The sequence below is a fragment of the Symphalangus syndactylus genome, chromosome 22 (assembly GCF_028878055.3).
Source record: "Symphalangus syndactylus isolate Jambi chromosome 22, NHGRI_mSymSyn1-v2.1_pri, whole genome shotgun sequence".
Lineage (NCBI taxonomy): Eukaryota > Metazoa > Chordata > Mammalia > Primates > Hylobatidae > Symphalangus > Symphalangus syndactylus.
The window spans coordinates 20,343,399-20,369,983 of NC_072444.2; the positions used below are offsets into that span (position 1 = coordinate 20,343,399).

Here is a 26,585-nt window from a genome sequence, read left to right on the forward strand (position 1 = left end):
GCCTTTTCCCTGCCGGGGAGACAGGGCCGTGTCTAGGATTTGGTGGATCACTGTATGCCATGGGTGCCGGGGCTGGAGTGAGTGAGGAGGGACTCGTCTGAGCTTCAGGCAGGCGATGAGAGAGAAGGTTGGCTTAGGCATGGGAGATCCGTGCACACAAAGGTGTGGACGTGTGTGTGTGCACCTGCACGGGTTGTTGTTGTGCAGTTCTGCCCACATGAGAGCACTGGGGCATCTTGCTGGGTCCGTGTGCGGGCTGAATACAGGGATTAATGTGAAGTTGTCTGTGAATCTGAGGGGGTGGCTAGGAGAGCTTGTGTTTTGTGGGAGTACTCATGTGTACATGTGTGATACTGGGGTGGTGGTGGAGGTTTGTGTGTTTTGGGCATCTGTGGCATTGTATCAGGATGCGTTTTGCGTATGTGCTGTGATAAGCTTTGTGAGGTTTGGTTAAGTGGGGAGCTTTGGAATGGGAATTCCCACGGTGGCGCTCTTACCTTGGATGGGGGTGGGGAGATCCAACCCTTTTCTATGAGAAAGTGGCCTCTTACCTTGAAGTCCTTTAATTCCTTACTGGCTGTGCCCACAGATACGACCATGTCTGCATCAGTGTCCAGTGGCCAACGGGCCTTGCCTATGGGCTCTGTCACATGTGTGCGGTTGTAGACCATGAAGACCTCCACCCCGGAGCTTCCAGAGACCTTGAAGCTGTTGGCACCCTTGGGCACATCACTGGCAGAGAAGGAGATGGGAAGAGACCCAGTGCTCAGGGGAGTGGCCACAGTGGGGTAGGGGCCTGGGGCTGCCAGGCTGTTCAAAAGGCACCCCTCAACAGCCAGGCAGCGGAGGCACAGGGCAGTGCCACTGGCCAGGAGACCAACCTGGGCTGGACATCAGGAAGCCAGGGCATAGATGGCAAACCCTTGGACACCCTCAGCCCATACGCAAGTCCCTTCCAGATCTGACACTTCCAAACTCTCCAGCTCAACAGAAATCCACTAACCCACCACCTCTCATCACCTCCACTGACATCACTGCGGCCCAAGCCACCATCACCCCTTGCCTGGATCACCCAGCAGCTTTCTCATGGGTGCGTGGTCCCACCTGGGCCCCTCCAGTCTGTTTTGCATACAGCAGAGCGTGTTGTTCCTTTGCTCAAAAGCAGTGGTTTCCATCAAACTCAGTAAAAGGCAGAATCCTCCTGAGTAGCATAAAAGGCCCTTCTGATGCGCCCCTGCCACCTTGCTGACTGCCGCCTCCCTACTACGCTTCCCCTCGCTCACTTAGCTCCAGCCACGCTGGCCTTCCTGTTGTGCCATGAAGATGCCAGGCTGTCCTGGCACTGCCCGCTCCTGCTGCATCGACTGCTTCTCCCCAAGATGTCCACAAGGCTCCCTCCCTCAGCCTCTTCAGGGCTCTGCCTAAACGTCACCTTCTCAGCAAGCCCCTACCCCCACCCAATCACTCCATTTAATGCTGCACCTTGCCCATCCTTCCCCCTGACTGATCCCCCATCTCCCTTCCCCTGCTCTGATTCTTTTTTTTTTTTTTTTGAGACAGAGTCTCGCTCTGTCGCCCAGGTTGGAGTGCAGTGGTGCGATCTCTGCTCACTGCAACCTCGGCCTCCCAGGTTCAATCGATTCTCCCACCTCAATGCCAGTCAACTGTCCATCTCTCTTGCTAGAAGGTCAGCTCCATAAGGGCAGGAATTTTATCTGTTTTGTTCACAGCTGCATCCCCAGCACCTATAACAGTGTCTGGCACACGGTAGGTGTAGGTGCTCAATAAACACGTGTGAATGAATGGACGCATTCTCACTGTCTGCCACTCTGCAGGGGGATTCAAGCCCATCTGCACTTGAGTGGAGATCTAGAACTTGACTAATGCCAGCACCCCGTGCAACTTCTTTCCATCACCCCATACACCGCATTCACCTGAAACGCCAGAGCTCTGGGATCAAGAAATGGGTGTTGAGAAGCCTCCCATCTGCCTTGGCCCCAGCCTGGGGCACGCATCTGGCTGGGCCCCCACCCTACTCCTCACACCACCAGCTGCTCCCAGCCACAGCTGGTTGGGGTCAGCCTTCCTGGCCCACAGCATCAGAGGGGGATGCACTGCAAACTCAGGCTACAGGGCACCCAGAGAAAAACCAACAGGGCCCTTGTGGGTGGCATCTCATTCTTCTTCATCCCCTGCATAAGTGTGAACTATGGCCTCTCTGTTCCAGGCACTGCACTAATCCCCAGAGTTCCAGGAGGCTCTTGGGCCTGTGGCGCTCAGACTCTGGAGAGGAGGTTGAATGAGAGAACTACACATGGGTGCTTGTTCTTCCTTTGTATGTCAGGGCACTCCAACATCATCCCCCACGGCAGAGCCATCAGCCACCAGGACACCACCCAAGGTCAAGTCCACTTACAGACATCCACCTGACTACAAAGATGCTGCTGGAGGAATTTTGTCTGTTTTGCTCACAGCTGCATCCCCAACACCTGTAACAGTGTCTGGCCCATAGTAGGTGCTCAATAAACACTTGTTAATGAATGGATGGATTCTCACTTTCTGCCACTCTGCAAAAGGGGTCCTTCTGCATATTCTCCCACCTTCATCCTTTCCTGGATCCCTAAAAAACCACCCAAATATTCAACCCTCTGGAGAAACCAGACCCCCTCCGCAAGCTCTGCCATGATCACTTGGCCCCATCAAAAAACTCTCTCCATTGACTGCAGTGACAATAGTCCTAATTCCAACAGTCACGAGTCCTACTTGGTGCTCCCTAATGCTCATCACAACCCCCCAAAGCAAAGATTATAATCTCCATTTCACAGATGAGGCAGGAGTGTGCAGGGTCCCCACAGCCCCCGCAGGCGGCTGGCAAGACCCACCTCCCCCATCCCCCACTCCTGGCCTTACAATCACCACATTCCACAGCACTTTTGGGGGTCCTCCCATCTTACCTGCTCTTCCTCATCATTTACATCAGTTGCCATGGAAACCCCAAGTCTCCTGGACTCTCATCCTCTCATCTGACCCCCTTCCTCATCCTCCCCAACTCCCTTTCAATCCCAGCCACCATCATCTGCATGATATCCTCAGTCCCACCCCGGACAGTTTCCTTGATCTTGCACTGTAAAGGAAGCCTGCCCTCAACAGCAGGCATGGCCTCCCCTTCAGCCATCTCCATGGTGACTGCTTCCTCCATACTCCCTCCAGCCCCTGGGCCTGGAGGTGGGCAAGGGTCCTTCATGCTTCTCAATGTCCCTTCCAAATCATCGTCTTTCTTCACTCTGTAAACCCCCAGCTTTGCATTGACGTTTCCAGACTACAGGGACACCCCTGCACACCGTCGCTCTCTCCTCATCTCGACGGTGCCAGCTCCTGCCATATTCCTCAGCCGGCTGCCGTCACGTTTATACTTCAATGGCGATGTAGATGGTGTGCTGCACCCTGGTCCCTCAGCCCCTTGACCTCTCATCCAATGCTCCTGTCCTTCACCTGACCTCATCCCCTCCTTCCCCGGGCAGGTGCTATAGAATGTCATTACCAAAAAACTGCACCCACTACAAGCTCCACTGTTAGCAATCCACTCGGACACCGCTTCCCAATATTCCAGCTCACTCCTAACACACCAATGCAACCAAGCCTTCAGCCCACTGGGACACTTGACCTTTGAAGGCTGAGTCCTCTCTACTCGCCCCCCACTGCTGTCCCTCACCCCTCATGTTCCCTCTTCCCTTCCCCAGCATAGTCCCATAGATCCCATAGTCCCCCGCTGCGGCTACCCCCTTGCTCCACTCCCTAATCTTTTGCTCCTCCTTCCCTACCTTGAGCTGTCTGGCAGAGCTCCAGCTATACAATCAGATCCAACTCTCCACCCTCTCTGCACCTGCACCATGCAGCTGACCATGGTTCACTTGGATTCATGACTGCTGACCTCAATGGATGCGTGACATGCCGGGTGCTCCTACAGCATTGTTCCAGGCTCTTTTCTCTTTCAGTGTCCTAGAGGACTATGTCCTATCTTCTCCTATCTCCAGAAGCCTCCCTGCTCCTCTCCCTCATCACTCAGAGCCTCCAACCTCCTTCCTCCCACCACCTCATCTCCCAGCCCTCCTGCCTTTGAGTCCACTACCATGCCTGCCCTCCTGGGACAAGGGGTGAGCTGCCTGGGCTCTTGCTCAAGACCAGCCCTCCTGGGGACACATCCCCTACTCAAGGGCATCATCGGCCTTGCCCCTTCTCCCCTCCCTTGCACCCAGCACACAGACATGGCGAATATCACCCATCCCCAAACTCATTCTCCTTTGACCCCCTCATTTCTTCTGCTCTCTTGACACCTCCAATTATTTCTTCTCTTTGCCTCTGTAACCTGCCTCTAATCAGCCTTTCCTCCCACCACACCAAGGAAACCCCACTGTTGCCAAACCCAATGGGTCTTTTCTCTTCTTCCCCTCGCTGACCTGTCAGAGGCACTTGGCCCAGATGATCACCTGTCTTTGAAACACCTTCTTTTCCCCAGTGACAGTCACCCTGGTAAAAAGTTGTACCACCATTTGGCAGCTGATACACAGGCTCTGCTTGCTCTCCTCTGACTCCCTGGCCTTTCCTCTAATGCCTTTGCTGTGTCACCCCCCCTTACCCCCAACTCCAGGCAGTGGTGTGCTGGCAAATGTTTAACAACCAGCTCTCTGGAGTGGGGGTGTTCTTATGCATATATATGTATATATAAATTTATTATAAATTTGACTGATGTAAATAGTGTGTGGCACATAATGTAAAAACAATAATATAATACATATTATTCTTTATTGTAAAATGTGTTGTAAATTCTATATAGTCCATTGCTTCCTCCAGATGTCCTCTCTTGCAACTGTAGCCAACCTGTGACTGCAATTTGACCATGATTTGACCCATGCAATTGCATCCCAATCTGCTCATTCTTTCCTCCATAAGTTTATTGTCACTAAATCTGATATGTGACGTAAATGTTGGTTGATATTTTTGTTTGCGTTCACGAATAAGATGAAAGGGAAGCAATGAAGATGCATGTCACACTTCATTCATTCATCTAGGATGTGAGCAACTTATTTGCTGAATCAGATAATCCTGGAGGAATAGTTCATCCATTTTTGGTACTAACCATAATGTCATGGCTATAGACGCAATACACTTTTAAATTTAGTTGACATTGTTAACCTGTCTCCATCACTTTCCGAACTCTAGGCATTCAATAAAACCATGAATGAAGCCCTGATTTGTAGCCTTGACCAATGTCTGTGCTATAAATACTCCCACTCTGGCCAGTTGCAAGTTACCAGCCCAACATCTTTGGACTCAGAGTTTCAAATATGCATAATAGCACCTCGCAACATCACTATTTCCACTATGTCTAGACAATGGTAGAATGCAGTAAAATAATCAAGCAGTGATGAGTTTTCAGTATTACTGCCTTTGTTTTTAACATAATTTGTTTAATTGTGTGTATAATTTAATTTTAAATAGTGGCTGTGTTTAACAAGGGGCTCATAACCTTCTTAAAAAATAAACAATCAGATCTCCTTGAGGAAGGACCCTGGTACATTGCCACAAACTTACACTGTTCAACTTTATCCCAGCCTTCCCCAAGAGGATGCACAACTTTTTACCAGGGTGACTGTCACTGGGGAAGAGGAAGTAATAGTATGTTTCTAGTTCTCCTGCACACTGGCCCTGAACTGGTCTAGGAGACCCTAAACAACACTGCCGCCCACCTGGCAGAGCAGGGGCTCATGGAGGCCAGGTGATCCATGGAGTTTCAGCTCAGGTTCATCTTACAGTGGGTCCAGGGAGCCCCTGAGCCCATCTGTGGTTCCGCCCCACCCCAACAAGTTCTGAAATGTGTAATTGGAATAGGCACCATCGGCAATGGACAGAATCCCTACACTGGTACTTTTCAGAGTGTGGCTGGCCCCAGCGCACCTGGCTTAGGGCTTAGCCTCCCGTGTCCTCCTCTCCTCTTCTCCTCCCCTCCCTCCCCTCTCCTATCCTCCTTTCTTCTGTCTACACCCACTCCCTTGGTTTTCTCCAGCTGCCACATCAATATGGTTAGAACTCCCAGACTACTTGTTTTTTTGAGTTTCTCCCTGGGTGTCTACCAGACATTTTATTTTATTTATTTTGTATTTTTTGAGACAAAGTCTTGCTCTGTCACCCAGGCTAGGGTGCAAAGGCATGATCTCAGCTCACTGCAACCTCTGTCTCCTGGGTTCAAGCAATTCTCCTGCCTCAGCCTCCCAAGTAGCTGGGACTGGAGCTCACCACCACGCCAGCTAAGTTTTGTATTTTTAGTAGAGACGGGGTTTCGCCATGTTGGCCAGGCTGGTCTCGAACTTCTGACCTCAAGTGATCTGCCAACCTCGGCCTCCCAAAATGCTGGGATTACAGGCATGAGCCATTGCGCCCAGCCCTACCAGGCATTTTAAATTTCGCACGTCCAAAGCCAAACTCCTGCTTCCCCATGCCCACTCCTTCCCCACTCTTTTCAAACCTGCTCCTGCCCAACCCACTGCAAGTCTGTACACAGCAGCTCCACCTTCCAATTCAGCCTCACCTCCTCTTGTTCCCTCACTCACACAGCCAGCCCCTCAGAAAATCCCATCAGCTCCACCTTCTTAGCAACTGCAGACCCTGACTGCTGTCACCTCTGCCACAGCTCACACCCTGTCCAAGCCACCAGTTGCTTCCATGTGGATTTTTATCATAGGCCAGTGCCCTGCTTCCCCTCTCTCCCCACAGTCCAGCTTCAACACAGCAGCCAGAGGGACCTTTTAAAATAGAAGTCCCATTGCATCCCTCCTGCTCAGAGGCTGTCACCAGAGCCTGTGTGGCCTCCCAGGCTTTCCTGACCCATTGCTTTCCCTCCCCACGCCCTCTTGCTTGTTCCCTGCCCTTCCTCAAGCATGCCAGGGCTGCAGCTCTCTCTGTCCAGAATGTTCCTGTCACCGATCCCTGTGGTCCGCCCAGCCCCTCACTTCCTTCTCTCAGGGTAGCATATGAGACCCTTCTGATGTACCCTTCTTGCCTGTTGCAAATGGCGTGACATGAATGACACCATGAGTCTGGTGCCCCAACCCCAGCTTCACTCCAGCCCATGGCACCGGCCACCTCCCAGCCACCTGACAGAGCACATATCTGCTCGTTGCAGTCTCTCCCTCTAAAATGCAGAGGTTTTTTTTTTCTGTTTTATGCTGTCTGCATCACTGCTGTCATCTCTGCATCCAGCTTAGTGCCTGGCATGAACCAGGGGCAAAATCAACGTGTTCTGGACAAGGACACAGCGACTCAGGATGGTGGAGTGGCTTTCTCAGGACTGCTCAGTGGGGAGGTGGCTGAGTCATGATTGAATCCAGTCGGCCTGGCCCATGAATTCCAAGAGCAAGTAGCCACAAGCCCAGGGCACCCAGCTGGCAGCAGAAGGGTTTCTAGCTCATGGGGGACCCCTGCTCCACCCTACTCAGGGACCACCGGTGCCAGACACAGCCCTTTCCAGGGAAGCTGGACTCTGCGGAGCCAATCCCCAGCTTTGGGCAAAAGTTGACATCTCCAAGTCACAGCCCCCTATTTGGAGTCTTGGTAGAAAATGATGATGATGATGACGATGATGATGAAAGAAGAGGGAAGAAATGACAGGTACAATTCCTCTGGGGCTATCAAGACCCTCCAAGCCCAGTCTAGCTTCCTGTAGTCTAGATCTGCTCCCTCCCCACCCCAAACTTGCTCAATAGCTCACACCTCTGTTCACTTCCCTCCAGGGTGCTGGGCTCCGGGTCTCAGTGTCTCACTCCCTTGTGAGTGACAGATGAGTAGGCAGTGCCTAGAGGGGTCGGGCCTTGGGGGAAAGGTGGCTTCCTGCAGGAGACACCTGCTTTGCAGGTCTGAGGTCCAGGGCCACTCCTGCAGGCATGGGGAGGGGCCTGTTCTAGTCTTAGCCCTACTGCCTTCAAGACTTGGCTCCCATCACCCCCATCCAGGTCAGCTTCAGCTACAGAAGAGCGGCGGTACCCCAGCAGGAGCTTTGAAGACCACCAGGAAGAGGCAGGAGGAGGGGTCTGCTTATTCACTCTGGCACCCAAGCAAGGCAGGTTATGGCGGGTGGGCCCTGCACTGCCTTTGATTCTCATTCCCTTGGCATCCTACCCTCACCCCTGCCCCGGGGCTGGGAGATGGGGCTCACACTGCCTTTCCTTATCTCTCAGGTGCCCAGATCTGTGGGCCTGGTCATGGATGAAGGGCTGCCCTTGGGAGATGTGACAGGCAGGCGTGGGAGTTTGTGGGGAGCCGCAGGCCGCCCTGCAGTGGGCTGTGCTGTGCCAGCTTTCCAGAGCTGCTCCTGGCTTCCTCCGAATCTAATAATCCTCTCCAAGATGCTTCTTTTTGGTGATGTCTCATGATGTGGCCCCCAGACCTAACCAACCCCCAGATATGCAGTACTGGCACGTCCCCAAGTGCAGAGTCAGGTGAGGTCACGGATTTGAAAGCACCCCTTCAAATAAAAAAGACCAAAATCATTACCACTACAGGAGTCACCCTGTCAGGTGTCCTGGTAATCACTGTTATATTATCATGGTTTCCACTGTTATGCTGATGAGCCTGCCCCTCACCAGGCTGCTCCCCCATCTCTGCTGAGCCGAGTCACGGGGCAGGGGGCAGGGGGGTCTTTTGCATTCTTCAAGACCCACTTTAGATGCCACCTCTTCCATGAAGTGAAGTGTAGATTCTGTGTGGAGCATGGCCTCAAATTGGATCACTCAACTGCCTCAATTTTCCTCCACTGTAAAATGGACATAATCCCAAGAACTACTTCCTAGGCTGTTGGAGGGATTGATTCCCTGAGATGATGACTTCTCATTGTGAGATGCTGTCACCATAGTTACGATTACTCTTCTCAGAATCCCCAGACAGCCCAACTCACTCCAGCCAGAAACCTATGTGCTTCCTCTGTGCCCCCATGGCCCTGGTTCAGACCATCCTGGGGGCCACTTCACATCTCGTCTGCGCCACCCAGAGCAGCGTCCTCCTACTCACCCTGCAATGCCCACCAACCTCATGCCCACAGCAGGGCCAGTTGCGTCAGGTTCAATAGAGAGGCTATGAGCAGAATGGGGTGAATTCTTAGAGAACCTCACAAAAGGAGACGCAGAGGGCGGGATGAGGAGTGTAAAACCAGCTACTCTCCACCCCTGCCCACCTCCTGTGGTAAAGTGCAGGTTCACCCACTGGTTATGGCATAAGGCAGCATGTTCCATGGGTTCTGGCGGGGCAGGGAAAGAGCCTGCATTTTCAAGCACGTGCCATATGCCAGGCACATGCTTAGCTTTTGCTATCCATGATCTCATCTCGACTTCACTCCAACTCCTGCTCCCCGACCAAGGTAGGTGTTACTTGTCACAGGGTAATGATGGCCGATAATGCAGGAGTGAAAGAATTTACCAGGACAGTTGTACGTAAAGGAAAGCAGATTGATTATAGAAAGTAGGAAAACACATCGCCAGAGACACAACGGTCAGCCTTCAAGAAAGAAGCCTCTCTCTGAGGTGAAGCCAAATGCAAAGAAACAAATACTTGCCGGGGGTTTTACAGGACGATGTTTACGCTGTCTGTCAAAGAGGGCTTTGTGCAATACTGCTGATGCCAAGGCCGCGGGGAGCTCAGTTGCAGGGGTCTGGTGAAAGCTGGGCGCAGGAAGATTGTGGGTTATTTGCATCGGAGGGCTATGTGTCCTGGATCATGAAGCAAGGCAGGCTCGGAGCTGACCAGCTTTCTTTTTTTACTTTTCCCTGCTCCTACCAGCCTGGCTCCTTTTCCCTAATGAGGACTCAGCATTACGTCCCCACTTCACAGATGAAGAAATCTCAGAGAAGTTAAGTAACTTTGCTCAGGTTGCACAGATGGCAAAGTGAGGAGCTGTCCTGGCTGGTATGAAGATGAGTGCGTGTGTGCCCTGAGCATGCCCTTATCGGGGACTGGAAGAAGAAGACGATCGGGGATGTCAGAAGGAAACAAGAATGTGTTGAGAGTGTGCAATTCAAGCTCCTCTGCATGGCTGTTTGGCAGCAGGCCAAGGAGGCCTAGGGAGGGGGCGGTACCAAGGCAGGAAAGCCACAGCCCCCCGGCCCCACCATGCACCCACATCTTACGGGGCAAGGCCAGGGGGGTGGTGCCTCTGATCTTCTCGTCCTTGTCTGCCCTAAAATGACAGAAGAGACCAGGGAGCATCTTGCATAGGATAGGCCTTGGGTCAGAGGCGGGCCTCAGAGGTCATCCCAGCCAGCCCCCTGTCCACTCCCCAAGACAGACAGCTCACTACCTCACACCCCTCTCTGCTTTGACAGCTCAGGTAATTAGAAAGCTTTTCCTTTTGCGTGGCTGCAACTTGCTTCCCAGAAGCCTTGGCCACTGGGGCTCCACAGGCCAAATCTTATGTCAACAGCTCAGAAACGTAGCACCTGGTCCCTAGGGAGAAGGGAAATACGGCAGTCACAGAGAAGCGCTTCGCTGCCAGCTGTCCTATCCTGCAGTTTGGATATGGCCAGATCCTGGGGACAGAAACTGAGTGGGTGGGGGTGGTGGACAATGTGCTCTTGGGGGTCGTCTGGGGCACTGTGCTGGGTGAGTGGTGGGGGCAGGAGGGGGAGAATCAGGCAGAATCAGATGAAAAGGCTGAAGAGCAGCCACTGCTGGCTGAGCCTGTGGCTCCCCTGCACGCCTGGCCAGGATCTGGCCTGCCAGGTGCCCTACAGGTGCCAGCCTCTAGGTGTCCTGGAATGAAGCCACAAGAAATGCCATAGGGTCAGCCAGCAGGGCACAGCAAATCCCCTGGGGTGACCAACTGCGTGGGCGATTCTTCCTGGAGCCAGGGATCTGCCTGGAGGCTGACAGTCCCGGGGTACTGGCCGCCACCCCATGAGCTCCAGCGCTAAAGGCCAGCAGCTTCCCTGGGGCACACAGGGCTCCCATTAGTGCTGCCAGTGGCTCTGTCTCAACATACCTTCCTGAGTAGCTACTGTACATCAGGTCCCATGCTGGGCACCAGGAAAGCAGAGACAAATCATCCTTGGCTTTGCCCTTGTGGGGTCCACATGGGGCAGGTCCATCAGAGTCTACAGAGGGTTTTTACTCCATTCTCTGATTCCATCCCCATGGCCCCTGCCTGCTAATAGGGGAGTGATTATTCTCCTCCCCATTTTACAGAAAATGAGCTGAAATGCAGAGAGGTCACACAGAGGGTGATGGGGCACAGCTGTGCTTGGCCCCTGCCTGGGTCTGACTCCAAAGCTCATCTGCTGCCCTGCCTTCACTTCACCCCTCACTTACCCAGCAACATAGAAGAGTCCCAGAGCCTGGGCAGTCACAGGGTTGGGCTCACAGAATTTAGAACCAGGTGGACCTGGGTCCAAATCCCAGCTCTGGCATTTGTGGGCTGTGTGACTTCAGAAAAATCTCTCAACCTCTCTGTGTCTCCGTGTGTCTGCAAATGGGGATTATAGTAGTTCCCATCTCATAGGCTTGTTGTGAGGTTTAACTGAGATAGTGCCATGAGCACTTAAAACAGGGCTGCTGGCTGGGTGCGGTGGCTCACGCCTGTAATCCCAGCACTTTGGGAGGCTGAGGTCAGGAGTTCAAGACCAGCCTGGCCAACATAGTGAAACCCCATCTCTACCAAAAATACAAAAAATTAGCTGGGCATGGTGGAGGCAGAGGAATCGCTTCAACCTGGGAGGCGGAGGTTGCAGTGAGTCGAGATCGTGCCACTGCACTCCAGCCTGGGCGACAGAGCAAGACTCCATCTCAAAAAAAAAACAAAAACAAAAAACCAGGGCTGCCATCATGATCATTACTGTCACAAAGGGCATCTGAAAGGCATGGAGGAGTGGGCAGACCTGGGCAAAAGAGGACGCAGGGCCCTGTGGTTAAGAGGACCCTGGCACCTCCCTTCACTCTCCTCCCTGACCAAGAAAATGGGTCAGGTGTGCAATTGTTGAAACCCACATCCTGAAATTTGTTTAACTCCCCAATTAGGATGGAAGCTCCTCACATGTGGCCATGGGCCGTATCATCACTGAGTGCCAGAGCCCAGCACAGGGCAGGTGCCCAGGAGCAGACTCTGCCCCGGGGAAAAGACCACGGGGGCTTCCTTGAAATGGGAGGTGTGGGTGCCAGACAGTAGGAGGGGGCAGCTCCAATCCCCAGTCCCCTGGCTTGCAACCCTGGCTTTAGCCTTCCCCTGCATCCTCTCCCTGGGGCTGGCTGGGGCTGCTGGAGGTTGAGAGAGGGCAATGGCTGATGTCCCAGACCCCTCGGCAGGCTCAGGCATTTTCTCAGGAATCTAGAATCACACATGATGTGGCTGTGTCCTGTCTTCTCCCTCATTCACAGAAATCACACTAGTGGGTGCCTTATGCCCTGTTATTGCTTGGGGAGGGGCACGCCCAGACAGCCCAGGCTGAGGGCGCAGGCTGAACCAGCCTTCTCCCAAGTGGAGCCCTGCCCAGCCAGGAATGGAGGCTGGAGAAGAGGGACAGCTTTCACTCACTGGTCTTCCCAGAAGAGAAAAACAGGGGCTGGGGACCAGAATGTCCCTGAGAGAGAGATAGGGCCCTGAATTTAGAGTCCAAGTCGTGAGTCACCGCTCCTCTCTCCAAAGCGTGTCTGCATTCTATGGATTGTGGAACTCCTCAATGTAAAATGGAAAACAATAGGCCTGGCACGGTGGCTCAGGCCTGTAATCCCAGCTACTTGGGAGGCTAAGGCAGAGGATCACTTGAGCCCAGGAGTTTGAGGTTGCAGTGAGCCATGGTCACACCACTGCACCCTAGCCTGGGTGACAGAACGAGACCTTGTCTCAAAAAAAATAAATAAATAAAATAAAATAAAATAAAAACTTAGGCCGGGTGAGATGGCTCACGCCTGTAATCCCAACACTTTGGGAGGCCGAGGTGGGCAGATCACCTGAGGTCAGGAGTTCGAGACCAGCCTGGACAATGTGGCAAAACCTCGTCTCCATTAAAAATATGGGGTGGTGCATAACTGTAGTCCCAGCTACCCCGGGGCTGAGGAGTGCAGGAGAATCACTTGAACCTGGGAGGTGGAGGTTGTAGTGAGCCGAGATCATGTCACTGCACTCCAGCCTGGGCAACAGAGCGAGACTCCATCTCAAAAATAAAAATAAAAATGAAATAAAATGGAAAAAATAAAGGTGCCAGCTTCGCAGGTACAAACAAGAAGGGATGTCACTCCGAAGAAAACAGGCTCAGAGACGCTAAGTGACTGGCCCAAGGTCACACAGCCTGCAAAGACCAGCTGGAGGTAAAAGGGATGCAAGTTGAGAAGGGAAGAGGAGAAAGCTCGGCGTGAGGAGACATTCCAAGACTAGGATCCAGGAAATGCCAGGAAGGGGTAAGGGGGCGGAAAGGGGAGGGCCTGGGGGGCCAGAGGGATGGGGAGAGATTCCCAGCCAGCCCCAAAATGGCAAGTGGCAGCTAGGACCCAGGCGAGCAGGGAGTTCCACAGAATTAAGGGGTGGCTGACCTCTGAGGCCCTTCCTGATGTCAATATTTTATGTTTCAATAATGCCACCCTCCACCATTCTGAGTCCAGTTTCTACAACCCCCGGGCCTATCAGGGCCCCGTGGAACTTGTGGAGGACCCCAGCTTCATATTCTCCAGGGACCCTGAAACTTGAACTTTTAATGTCTCTTCTGGTGAATAGTGTTCTTCCTGCTGCAGTGACACAGTGACAGGATGGAGCAGAGAATGTGTCCAGCCAGGCGCCGGCAGCCTGTCAGTGGCTGGAAATTAGTGTCGGCGTCAATCCTATAATTTTCCCCTGAGGAGCACAACTATGCCTCATTGTTCTTCTGTGCAAGTTAAAAGCATTAATTTACTCGATGTACACATTACACGTACCACAAGTTTTCGAACTCTGTTTTGGCATTTTCATTTTCTGAAATACAAGGAATTCCAGAAAATGCATCTGAGAGGCCTGCAGTGTCCCTTCTCCCTATGCCCCTCCAATTCTACCGCTCTCTGATCCCGACTCAGTCTTGCATTGCTGCTTTTGCAGGGGTGGGGAAGGCTTGGGGGAAAGTGCAGGAGAATGTCCCTGTCTCCTTACAAGGCCAGCCTTCTGCATCCCAAAGAATAAAGGTTCTTTATGGTCTCCAGCCTGGGGCTCTGGTTCTGGCCTCTGGGCAGTCAAGGAGGGCCACGCAGGACCGCAGATGGATTCCTCATACTTCCACCCCTGTCTTTATTGGCATGAGCCACCTGAACTCCTTAGGCAAGGACAAGGACAGCCAGGGCAGTCTGGCCAGATCCAGGGAGTCAGGGTGGTGAGCTAGCCCACTGGGGTGTGGGGCATCAGGGTGGTGAGCTAGCCCACTGGGGTGGGGGGTGGACAGGGTGGTGGGCTAGCCCACTGGGGTGTGGGGTTGGGACGTGCAGCACATGCTGAGTCGAGGATTCCTAAGGGTTTCCTAGGCTGGGACACCCTGGGGCACACAATTACCCCAAACACAAATGTTTCTCCAAATAACCAGTTCACACAGCCCCTGGGGGAATGAATCACTTCCTGTGATGTCATCCCTACACACCCATCTCCTGGAGGGCTCAGACTCCCAGCAGCTCAGGTGACTGGCAACACCTCCTCTTCTGAGGGCTTCACCCCTCCCACTAGTAAGGCCAACTAGAAACCCCTTACTTGGCCTTAGCTAGAGCCAGGCACTGGGTGAAGGGGTTGGGGAGGCCCCAAGTTCATCACTTGTCATCAAGTGTAACCCCTTCCTCCTGCTGCCAACCCAGCTGCTGAAGTGAGCTTCAGGCTCCTCTTAAAAACCTTCCCAGGTTGACAATTCCATGCCCCTCTTTCCCTGCCCACCGCAGACCTGGCCAGCAGGAAGCTCTTCCTTATGCTGCAGAATAAACTTCTGTGTCCTAGTTTGGAGGCTCTCAGTAGCTATGACCATAGTCACCACCAACACCCAGGTGAAGGTTCCTGAAGGGCTCTTGGGTGGAGGTGCCCCGTGTGCTCACTCAGGAACCCAGAGCAACCTCTGCCTCCCAGAGCCAACCAGAGCACAACAGCTATGAATAGCCCAGGCAACTTCCCGTTGCCCCTCCGCTGGGCCAGGGCCTGCATTTGAGGACACTAAGGAGCTTTACAGACACCATATGCTCCCAGCACTTGCAGTTTGAGCTGTCCTTGTCTCCTCCCATCATCTCAGGTGTGAGGGAAAGGACAGATGCTGGAGAAAAGGGGACTCACAGAGCTACCAGAACTGTGCGCACTGCCAGGGCACCCACGGTGCAACGGGCCTTAGACATGCATGGCCTCATTTATCTTCCCCTGAACCCATTATAACTGGTGTTATATTGTTTCTTCATTTTCAGATGTGGAAACTGAGGCTTGGAAGTGCAGCTCCAGCCACGCCTGGAGCCAGCCTGAGAATGGAGTGTGTTCAACTCCAGGATCTGGGTACTTACTTCACCTCCACAGTGAACTGCAGAGTGGACTCGGCTCATCTCACGGGGGCTCAGATGAGGAAACGAAACCCAGAGAGGACAAGTGACTTGGCCCACATGCAGCAGGAAGTCGGTGGCAGAGCTAAGACCAGGTCTCCTGGCTCCCCATGAAATGATTCTGGCCTTAGCAGCACGATGTAGAGCCAGAGGTTCTGAAATCACCTTCTAGAAACAGCCATGCCCTCAGATGAGAGCAGAAGCCTGAAATAAGAAGAAAGGGGCCTGCAAGGGACACTTTTCCTACTCTTGGTGTGAAAATAGATTCCCAGATACAATGTGGGATGCCTAGCTAGATTTCAGCTTTAGCGGCCAGGCACGATGGCTCATGCCTGTAATCCCAGCACTTTGGGAGGCCTAGGTGGGTTGCTCACTTGAGGTCAGGAGTTTGAGACCAGCCTGGCCAACATGGCAAAACCTTGTCTCTACTAAAAATACAAAATTAGCCGGGTGTGATGGGGGGTGCCTGTTATCCCAGCTACTCAGGAGGCTGAGGCAGAGAATTGAACCTGTGAGGCTGAGGTTGCAGTGAGCAAAGATCTCGCCACTGCACTCCAGCCTGGGTGACAGAGCAAGACTCCATGTCAAAAAAAAAGATTTCAGCTTCAGCTAAACAGCAGATTAATTTAGGAGAAATATCTCCCATGCGATATACTAAAAAAGCTTTTTGTTATTTATCTGAAACTCGAACTTAACTAGGCATCTTGTATTTTTATTTGCTAAATCTGGCAAGCCTACGTTAACAGGGCAGGAGACAGTGGGGTCTCTGCTGGCCACCTAGACCCGAGAGAACCAGCCCCCACACCGGGGCTCCCAGCAGCAACTTTGAGTCAAGGTTTGGTTTCCATGGCTCCTGGTTCTCCTCCCCAGCCCTGCCACTGGGGTCACAGACCACTGCCCAACAGAGGAGCAGGAAGGGCTTCTCAGGCAGAGGATCACCGGAGGCCAGGTGGGCAGCTGGGCCCTGGGCCCTGCATACATTAACCAGACCAGTAGGTACAGGGGCTGAGTCCCAAGAGGGAGATAAGAGCTCAGATCCCACCCACTAGCAGACCCCCAGCACCCAGCTCCTCTTTGAGGGAGACTCCCACCATGAGCCCCCTATCTGCAAGGGGTTCAGCCCCACCTGGTCCAGCAGGGACGGAATCCATAGACAGCCTGTCAGAGTTGGAAATGGCGCCAGAGATCACCAAATCCAACTCCCTTAGTGGCCAGGTAGAGAAAATATGGCTGAGTCCCCAAGTTCCCATCCGGGCACAGCCAGCACAGGAAAGATTTGGGTCAACAAGAGAAGCAAATGCTACTGCTGCCTCCTCAGATGTCATCATTGCCACTATCACCGCCATCCTTGCCATCATCACTGTTCATCACCATAATCACCGTCATCACCATCATCTCACAGCAAACGTTAAGTCCCAGCCGTCTTGCTCCAGGTTCTCTCCTCATATTAATTCATCCAGTATTTCCTAACCACTCCCTCCTGATTGGAATCAATCTAGTTATCTCTGGCTGACCTCCAAGGGTCAAGCTACCACACACGTCCCTTCACCTCAGAGAGATGGGGGCTTGGCAAGAAATTAAGGGGGGCAGGGACCAGTTCTCTTCCCTGTCTTGAGCCATCTGATGTTCCACACAAGTTCTACCTAGGTGTCAGAATGCAGGACCCAGACCCCAAAGCCTGACCCCAGGGCTCAGAGTTAGAAATCTAAGGCCGGACTCTTACCCAGGTGATTGAGGCCAATGTCCTGAGCCCAGTGCCCAGAAGCTGGGGCCCCAAGGAGGACCTGACAAGACCCTAGTTCCTTCCTCCCAGGCTCCACAGCCAACTCCACCTTCTCTGCTATCTCCTGCCAGCATCCTCTCCAATGTGCCTCACTTGTCTACCAGGCCCCGTTGACCTACACTCTAACCCAGCTCTCTGCAGCCAGGAGAGCGCCTCCCAGCTCTTACCTGTGAATGTCCACATGTGCTGCGACTCCCACCACACACACGGCATGGGTAGGCATCTTCAGGGACAGCTGCACGGCTCTCTTTGGGGCCATCCTGTCCCCCGGCTCCCAGCCTCCTAGATCAGCTCTGGCTCCCCAGCTCCTGTCCTGGGCACTTCTTTGCCAGGAAGAAGTGTGAGTTCTGACGGGTTGGTGCCTCCTCCTCCCTTTTAATTTCACCCTGCGACCTGATTAGCCTGGAGAGCCTGGTCCCCACCTCCTGGCTCCACACCCTCTTCACTCAGGGCTGTCAATCCAGGAGGTCAGGGGAGGAGGTGCCCGAGGCCTCTCTGGAAGATGGGGAAGGGGAGCTTCAACTGGGGGCCCCGGGTGAAGCAGGGCTCAGCTGCTGACAGGAGACCCTCCAGAGCTCCCCAGCAGCCCCTGCCCTCCCCTCCAAAGATTCCTGGTGCCTGAACCCCTATTACAATGATGTCAGTGTTTCTGAGGGCTGACTATGTGCGGGCTCTGCCTCTAACCACCTGTGATCCTTATCAAACCTTTTAACCTCTCTGTGACTCACCTGCCTCATGTGTAAGTTGGCAGCTATAACAGTAGTACCTGTCCCATTGTGTTGATGTGGGAAAGACATGAGTTACGTGTAAGAAGATTAGCACAGCTCCTGGCACCTAGTGTTCACTAAAATGCTAACAACTATGACTTGTATCCTCATTTTGCAGGTAAGAGAATCATGGCCGCAGGTCTCACTGCTAGTAAGTGGTAGAGTTATAACTTCCACGCAGGTTCACCCGTCTCGCCACACAATACCACCCCCCAACAGGTGAGGGTAGGCCCTTGTGCCCAGACTCCACAGACAGCAGAAGCCACCCCAGGCAAGCATTCTTGGGGGGCCAGAGAGGAGGGAACTTGAAAAAGAGCTCGGAGCAATGACCTGGGAGCGTGGACTCATTTCTGAAAATCCCTCTTCTTTCAGCTCAGCACAGCAAGCTTCAGCCTGTTCTGAGGCTCTTTGTAGAACTTCATTTGCTAATTTGACAAATGAAATAATTTGTTAAGTGTTTGTTAATCATCTTTTATGTATTAGGCACTCATTTAGGTGATGAGGAAACAACTATGAACAAAAGAGACCATGATTCCTGCTCTGACGACATTTATATTCTGGGGGAGACAGACCATAGGTGAAGTTAAATGAGTAAAGTGTGTATGACATCAGATGGTGCGCTGAGGTTCTTCCCATTATCCAAGCGAGGGATGGCGTGGCTTGGTCCCAGGGTAACAGGGAACGTGGTGGGAAGTGGTTGGATCCTGAATGTATTTGGAAGGTAGAGCCAATGAGGTTTGCTGATGAGTTGGATGTGGGTGTGAGAGAGAGTGGTCCAGGATCACTGGAGTATTTGGGACCTGAGCAACTAGAAGGATGGAGTTGTCATCAGAGAGATAGGGAAGGCTGCAGGAGGGCAAGCTGGGCAGGGAGCTTGGCCATTCTCTGTTGGACTTGTTTGACATGAGATGCCTATTAGAGCTTGGGGTAGAGGTGGTGAATTGCAGGTGACATGTTCCCTTCATATCGGGCATCGGGGGTGATGAGAAGAGCCATTTGCCCTGGAATCACAGGACACCCCTCCTCAGTAATGTGGTCCTCTTCTTCCAGGGGGCTCTTATACAGAGTGGAAAAAGGGACACACAAACCAGAACTCTGGTGTCCACAGGGCTGGGGTGGGAGGGCAGCAAAGAGCAAGAAAGAGAGAGAGAGAGAGAGAGAGGAGAAACAGCCTTGCCTGAGGAGTTGTCAGTCTGATGGAAGATGTGGGGGACACAAAGTCCCTGCCTGCAGGAACCCCAGCCTGATTAGGGAGACAGGAAATGTTAAAATGGCATAAACATTTATTTGGTTACTTTTGATTTTGAAGATCTTTTTGAAACAATCTTTCTTATTGCAAATGTTATTGATCTGCAAAGTTCATTAGAACTAAAGGCACCAAGACAGAGTCTAATTTTACCCCATGGACACAGAACCCAGGGAAACAGGTGTTCAGGGATGGTTTTCCATCACCCAAACCCCAAACCCCAATTTACCGGGACCTCAGTCATTTTAACAGCATTTATTGACATAAACGTGTCCATTTCATATGCAATGGAATGCGGAGTGGAAAAAGCAGTTTCCTGCAGAGCACATGGGTGTGTTCCCATTAGAGAAGATTAAATGGATGGATGGATGGATGGATGGATGGATGGATGGATGGATGGACAGATGGATAGAAGAATGATAGGAAAAAGGGATGCAAGAAGAAAGGCAGGCTGGCGCATAAAGAGCTGTCTAAAAAGATGATGATGATGATGGTGATTGATGATGACAATAACGATGATGCAAACACATATATGGCCCTCACCATGTGCCACTCTTTTAAGACCTCTCCATGTATTCATTTACCTAATCCTCACAATAATACTGGGTGGCAGGTATCAATCAAGCCTGGAATGCCAAGTTCAAGCAGACCACATGGATGTGCAGGATGTGCCCTTGGCCAGTTGTGGGCAGGGCGAGGGCCCAGGCAGGTCATGGTGTCTTAAAAGAATGTTCTTTGGGCTGGGCGCAGTAGCTCATGCCTGTAATCCCAGCACTTTGGGAGGCCGAGGTGGGCAGATCACGAGTCAAGAGTTTGAGACCAGCCTGGCCAACATGGTGAAACCCTGTCTTTACTAAGAATACAAAAATTAGCTGGACGTGGTAGCGGGCACCTGTAATTCCAGCTACCCAGGAGGCTGAGGCAGGATAATTGCTTGAACCTGGGAGGAGGAGGTTACAGTGAGCCAAGATTGCACCACTGCACTCCAGCCTGGGCAACAGAGCAAGACTCCATCTCAGAAAAAAAAAAAAGAATGTTCTTTGAGATAAAGGAAAGAGAAAGGGGGGCAAGGAGGGAAGAGCAGAGGGTAGGCAGAGAGGAGGAGAGGAGGATAGGCACATCTCTATTTTACAGCGAAAGAAACTGAGGCACAGAGAAGTTGGGGACCCTCCCAAGTCCATGGTTGGAAGTTGATCCCATCAGGATTCAAGCCCAGGCCATCTGACCCTGGTAGGCTGATTGCTGACTAGATCCCTGGGAGGCAGAATATCAGGTGATTTCTTCCCCATGCTTTTGGGTATTGTTTGAATCACTTTCATGAGCAAACAACATTTTCACTGCTGGAAAAAAAAAAAAAATGAAGCCACCCTCATTATTCTCTCTTCGAGGAAAAATAAGATGCATTTCCTCCTTTTGGCTTCTCTCCCCACCCTCTGCTATTCCTTCCCTGCCTCCCTTTTTCAGTCTTCCAGCTCAAAGAACATTCTTTTAAGACACCATGACCTGCCTGGGCCCCTGCCCTACCTACAACCCACAAACAGCACATCCTGCACACCCATGCTGTGGTCTCTTTGAACTTGGGATTTCAGCCTTGACCGGTCAGACTGGGGAGGAGCGAGGGTGGGAGACCTGTGTGACATCGCTGCCTCCTTCCCCTCTGGAGGAGGACATAAAGCTGGGAGGCCGGCCCCACTTAGCCTGAAACGGGGCCGCATGCAGGGTAGAGGCCTGCCAGCTGCCCGGTGACTAGGGGACTGTAAGACGACCCCAGGAAGCCCCTGGAACAACCCAAGAAACTGCTATAGGGAAGGTATCTGGTGCTGGGGCTACAATGGCCAGGGCCTCATTTTCCCTCTTCTTCAACAATTTTTTTTGAGCTCCTAAAATGTGCCAGACATTATTCTGGCCCTGGGGATACCACAGTGAATAAGATAGACCAAGCCCCTGCCCTCGTGGGACATCGTGGAGGGCAGGCAGGTAGAAAGCTGGTGGGATAGAAACTGTGATATCAGGAAGGGATTCAGAGAAATAAAATAGAAGAGAGGAGGGGATGGGGTGCTGTTTTAAGTCAAGTGATCAGAGAAGGCCAATCTGAAGAAATGATATTGGGGCAGAGAGCTGGAAATGAGACCTTAGTGATAATGACATAAACATTTATTTGGTTACTTTTGATTTTGAAGATCTTTTTGAAATAATCTTTCCTATTGCAAATGTTATTGATCTGCAAAGTACATCACACCTAAAGGCACCAAGGCAAGTTCTAAGTTTACACCATGGATACCGCGCCCAGGAAAACAGGTGTCTATGGACTAAGATTCCAGGAACCTAGTGTGGGAAGCTGGGTTTCCATTAGCAGCCAGAGCAGCCACTCTCTCTCTCACATACAGAGAGCCCTTTCCTCTCATTCTGATGAATGCATAAGTTAAACATTGGAGAACTGAAGAAAATGGTGCCCGAGTATGAGGGCTGGAATGTGAAAACAAACCCATTAAGACTGAACCTGGGTTTTCTCAGACCTGAAAGTCTGATGAAATAATGAAAGTATTCTTACACATACACCTCATACCAAGGCCCACTTAGGATTAAGAAACTTTCTGCTGGGCCCAGGGGCTCATGCCTGTAATCCCAGCACTTTGGGAGGCTGAGGTGCATGGATCACTTGAAGCTAGGAGTTCCAGACCAGCCTGGGCAATGTGGCGAAACCCCATCTCTACTAAAAAAAATTAACTAGCCAGATGTGGTGGTGTGCACCTGTAGTCCCAGCTACTCAGGAGGCCGAGGCATGAGAATTGCTGGAACCCAGGGTCAGAGGTAGCAGTCAGCTGAGATCGTGTCACTGCACTCCACCTGGGCAACAGAGTGAGGCTCTGCCTCAAAAAAAAGATTAAGAAACTTTCCAAGGCTCTAGAAAAAGCTTCCCACACCCTAGACCCTAAAGATTAGATAAAGATGGAATGAAACAGACCTATTCTCTGGTAACGTATACTCCCACACGTAGGCATACAGCTTAGAATGCAAACAACACTGGGGGAAAAAACTTGTACTTTCGAGTTGGTCTGGTGAGTTACTCCAACCTTCTCCCTGTAACCGGTTGCAGAAATAAACTCCCTTCTTTCTCAGTCTGTCTGCATCTCCTTATTGGACCACAAGAGCAAGCAGCCTGACCTCGTTCATCCGGAAACACTAGGATCACCCCTGACAACCCCCCAGTCTCCCTATTTACAAAATGGATTGTTAAGCTGGATCAGAGTTTCCAAACTCAGACAACTTCAGGACGGCAGGCAGATAATAGAAATGTGTGACGCTACCAGATGGGAGAAAATAGGGAGGGGTGGTAACTGCTGCAGAGGGAACAGAGCCTGCTGGGTTCATGCATTAAGTCAGTGTTTCTCAGAAACAGAATACTGAGGTCAAACAAAACCCATTGGTAGGCCAGACCTAGCTCTTGGGCCATGAGTTTGAGCCCCCAGCATTGGTTATTTTGTGTTGGTGGGTAAGGAGAGGGGTGGAGGGAATAACTCTGGCTGGGGAAGTCATTTGATGCCCTTGAGGGTAAGCAGTGTGGGCCCCAGTGATCCTTGGCACCATCAAGGCATGGAAATTGCCTGCCTCAGGCTTTGGGACCAATCGGGGTAGGTTCTGGGTCTGCTTGTGTTGCCGACACCAGCTGTGGGCTCTTCTGGTCCGGGGGACCTCTCCCTAACACACATACACACACACACACACACACACACGCTGCCTGCTGTGCCTGAGCTCACCTAGGACCCCATGGAGGAAGGTAGGGAGGATTAACAGAGCCCAGTTCTAGTAACCCCCTGTCTGAGGCCGTTCTCCCCTCCCAGCACCCCCGGGTACCACAGACACAGTTCCACTTGCTCTCCAGGATCCTCCAACTTCAACCTGGAAGGGCCCCCGAAACTATCAATCCAGCCCCTTCACTTTCCAGCTGGGTAAACCACAGCACAGAGAGAAGCAGTGACTCACGCAAGGTGACACAGTAAAGTCACAAGAAGCCAGATTTGGATCCAAAGTCTTCATTCATTCAACAAACATCTATGAGGCACCTTTTATATACAGGTACCGTTCCAGAAGTCAGAGTCCTTGACATCTGCTGAATCTGCTCAGCTCCCTATGTTGACCCAACCCCTTCCTGTGCTCCTGGCACCGAGGGCAAGATCCTGGACCTCCTGGTGAATGGGGGAGAAGCCTTGGGGGTTCTGACTTGGCCATTGTGAGAAAATAGGGTACCCACTGATTCCCACAGGGCCAGGGGGTGGGCCGGAGGCTCTAATGGCAGGAAGTGGTAAGGACCATGAGTCACCCAACTCAATCCGCACTATCCCCTCAGCATCCACACTCCAGACCAGGCTCTGCTGGGCTGTGCGGACCTGCAGGAATTACCAACTCCCTCCTTGGGTCTGGGGACATCCAAGGCTCCATGTGGCAGCATCAGCAGTGTTAATGATACCATTCATGGGGCAGGGTGGGACATGGCACAGCCCCAGCTGAGCAGGCATGTGTCCTCTGCCTTGGGGGGCTGTGACCAGGTGAGTCATCCCCACAGGTGGCCAACTCAGCAGCCTCCAAGCACATCAGCTCCTTCCCTGCCCCCAGCTGGCTTCTCCCATCTCAGCAAATGGTGCCACCTCCACCCTAGCCACCCAAGCCAGCCCAGGCAACCTCTCCCTCCCACTCCCGCACCCCTCCTGATCATCAGCTCTACCTCCCAAACAACTCTTGACCCTTCCCTTCCTCTTTGCCCCCACCCTCACCTCCACCGTCACCATCCTGGTTCCAGCCACCATCTCTGGGCTGAGATCTCAGCAGCTCCTGGTCTCCCCGGCCCCAGGCTTACTGCGTTCCTTGCCACAAGCAGTCGTGTTCCCCCTGACATGTGTATCCAATTGCATCATTCCCCTGCTGAAAAGCCTTCCCTGGATCCCCCCAACATAAAGGAGGACTAAGGGGCCCTACCATCTAGGGTTCCAATCTGGGTGCAGCTGCTTCTCCAATTTCAGGGCTCTGGACAAGTGATTTAACTTCTCTGAGGCTCAGTCTCCTAATTGGTAAAATCTTGATTAATAGATTTATTTATTTATTTATTATTTTGAGATGGAGTCTCACTTTGTAGTCCAGGCTGGAGCTTGGTGGCACAATCTCAGCTCACTGCAACCTCTGCCACTCAGGTTCAAGCAATCCTCCTGCCTCAGCCTTCCATGTAGCTAGGATTACAGGCGTGTACCACCACACCCAGGCAATTTTTGTATTTTTAGTAGAGAGGGGGTTTTGCCGTGTTAGCCAGGCTGGTCTCGAACTCCTGACTTCAGGTTATCTGCCTGCCTCCGCCTCCCAAAATGCTGAGATTACAGGCGTGAGCCACTGCACCTGGCTTAAAATCTGGAATAATTTAGAAGTAAGAAATAATATATGTAAAAGGTGCCTGGCATATAGTTGATGCTCAAGACACAGACACTTTGCATGGCATTCAAGGCCCCTGAGACCAGACCCCTGAGGGACCTCTCTTCACTCAGTGCCTGACCTCTGTCCCAACCAAAATTCCTCTGGGCATTCTTGCTGCCCCAACTGGGTGATTGCTCCCTGACCTGGGAGTCTCTGTGAATCTCTGCCCATCACCAACCTTCCTGCCCTCCCCTTCCCTCCCCTAACTCCACCTTTTCCCCTCCAGCACCCACTCCACAGGAAGGCTCAGCATTTCTACTTCTTTTATGGATTTACATCCCACATCCTAATAAAAAAAATTAAGAGTGCCCATAAAGTATTCCCTGAATAAGGTGTGTTTTGTTTTTTTTTTTCAAGTGAGGAAATTAAGTCAAAGAATAAGGGAAGAAAGAAAAAGACAGGACTGGCTGCTCTGAAAAGCCATCTTGGCATTGTTCCTCGTCCGCCTCCCTGCTCGCCGCAGCCGCCTAGGCCACGCTCCTCGCCAGTCCCTGAACTCCCGCTTTCTTTTTAATCCCCTGCATCGGATCACCGGCGTGCCCCACCATGTCAGACGCAGCCGTAGACACCAGCTCCGAAATCACCACCAAGGACTTAAAGGAGAAGAAGGAAGTTGTGGAAGAGGCAGAAAATGGAAGAGACACCCCTGCTAACGGGAATGCTAATGAGGAAAATGGGGAGCAGGAGGCTGACAATGAGGTAGATGAAGAAGAGGAAGAAGGTGGGGAGGAAGAGGAGGAGGAAGAAGAAGGTGATGGTGAGGAAGAGGATGGAGATGAAGATGAGGAAGCTGAGTCAGCTACGGGCAAGCGGGCAGCTGAAGATGATGAGGATGACGATGTCGATACCAAGAAGCAGAAGACCGGCGAGGATGACTAGACAGCAAAAAAGGAAAAGTTAAACTAAAAAAAAAAGGCCGCCGTGACCTATTCACCCTCCACTTCCCGTCTCAGAATCTAAACGTGGTCACCTTCGAGTAGAGAGGCCCGCCCGCCCACCGCGGGCAGTGCCACCCACAGATGACACGCGCTCTCCACCACCCAACCCAAACCATGAGAATTTGCAACAGGGGAGGAAAAAAGAACCAAAACTTCCAAGGCCCTGCTTTTTTTCTTAAAAGTACTTTAAAAAGGAAATTTGTTTGTATTTTTTATTTACATTTTATATTTTTGTACATATTGTTAGGGTCAGCCATTTTTAATGATCTCGGATGACCAAACCAGCCTTCACAGCGTTCTCTGTCCTACTTCTGACTTTACTTGTGGTGTGGCCATGTTCATTATAATCTCAAAGGGGAAACCTTGTAAAAAAAGCAAAAATGACAACAGAAAAAACAATCTTATTCCGAGCATTCCAGTAACTTTTTTGTGTATGTACTTAGCTGTACTATAAGTAGTTGGTTTGTATGAGATGGTTAAAAGGGCCAAAGATAAAAGGTTTCTTTTTTTTCCTTTTTTGTCTATGAAGTTGCTGTTTATTTTTTTTTGGCCTGTTTGATGTATGTGTGAAACAATGTTGTCCAACAATAAGCAGGAATTTTATTTTGCTGAGTTGTTCTAAAAAAAAAGAAAAAGACAGGTCTGGACATCCTCTTTGGTTGGTAGATTTCACTGTGAGTTCCCTGGCGGCCCAGGAGAAAAAGAAAATATAACCGGTTTTAGGAATCATGGTGCCCACAAAGTAAAACTCAACCAGTTGAGGGAAAAAGGCCCTGCTCTTCTAGGCCCTGAGAACTGAGGGAAATACATCCCTTCCCACCCTGGGTGGGGTTTAATGG

General features: G+C 51.8%; 2 protein-coding genes and 1 long non-coding RNA gene across 3 annotated transcripts in view; 2 read left to right on the forward strand and 1 right to left on the reverse strand.

The window, feature by feature from the left end:
• PADI1 (peptidyl arginine deiminase 1) overlaps positions 1–17,684 on the reverse strand; it is a 41,134-nt gene extending 23,450 nt beyond the window's left edge. The window contains exons 1-2 of the mRNA XM_055261787.1: positions 17,503–17,684; positions 552–732 (exon numbers count right to left, since the gene is read on the reverse strand). Of these exons, the coding sequence (XP_055117762.1) occupies positions 552–732; positions 17,503–17,594 (273 nt within the window). The 5' untranslated portion in view covers positions 17,595–17,684. The remainder of the gene's footprint in view (positions 1–551; positions 733–17,502) is intronic.
• LOC129472301 (uncharacterized) lies at positions 8,943–10,064 on the forward strand. Its single transcript, XR_008653872.2, has 2 exons — positions 8,943–9,406; positions 9,826–10,064. It is a non-coding gene; the product is annotated as an uncharacterized lncRNA (long non-coding RNA).
• A 7,594-nt stretch (positions 17,685–25,278) lies between the features above and the next one.
• LOC129472300 (prothymosin alpha-like) lies at positions 25,279–26,381 on the forward strand. The gene has a single exon (XM_055261790.2). It carries the CDS (start codon positions 25,355–25,357, stop codon positions 25,685–25,687), a length of 333 nt encoding a protein of 110 aa, XP_055117765.1. The 5' UTR covers positions 25,279–25,354; the 3' UTR covers positions 25,688–26,381.
• Positions 26,382–26,585: the final 204 nt, after the last annotated feature.

Coding starts and splice junctions, on each gene's coding strand:
- LOC129472300 (XM_055261790.2), top strand. CDS start 25,355: ATGTCAGACGCAGCCGTAGACACCAGCTCCGAAATCACCACCAAGGAC.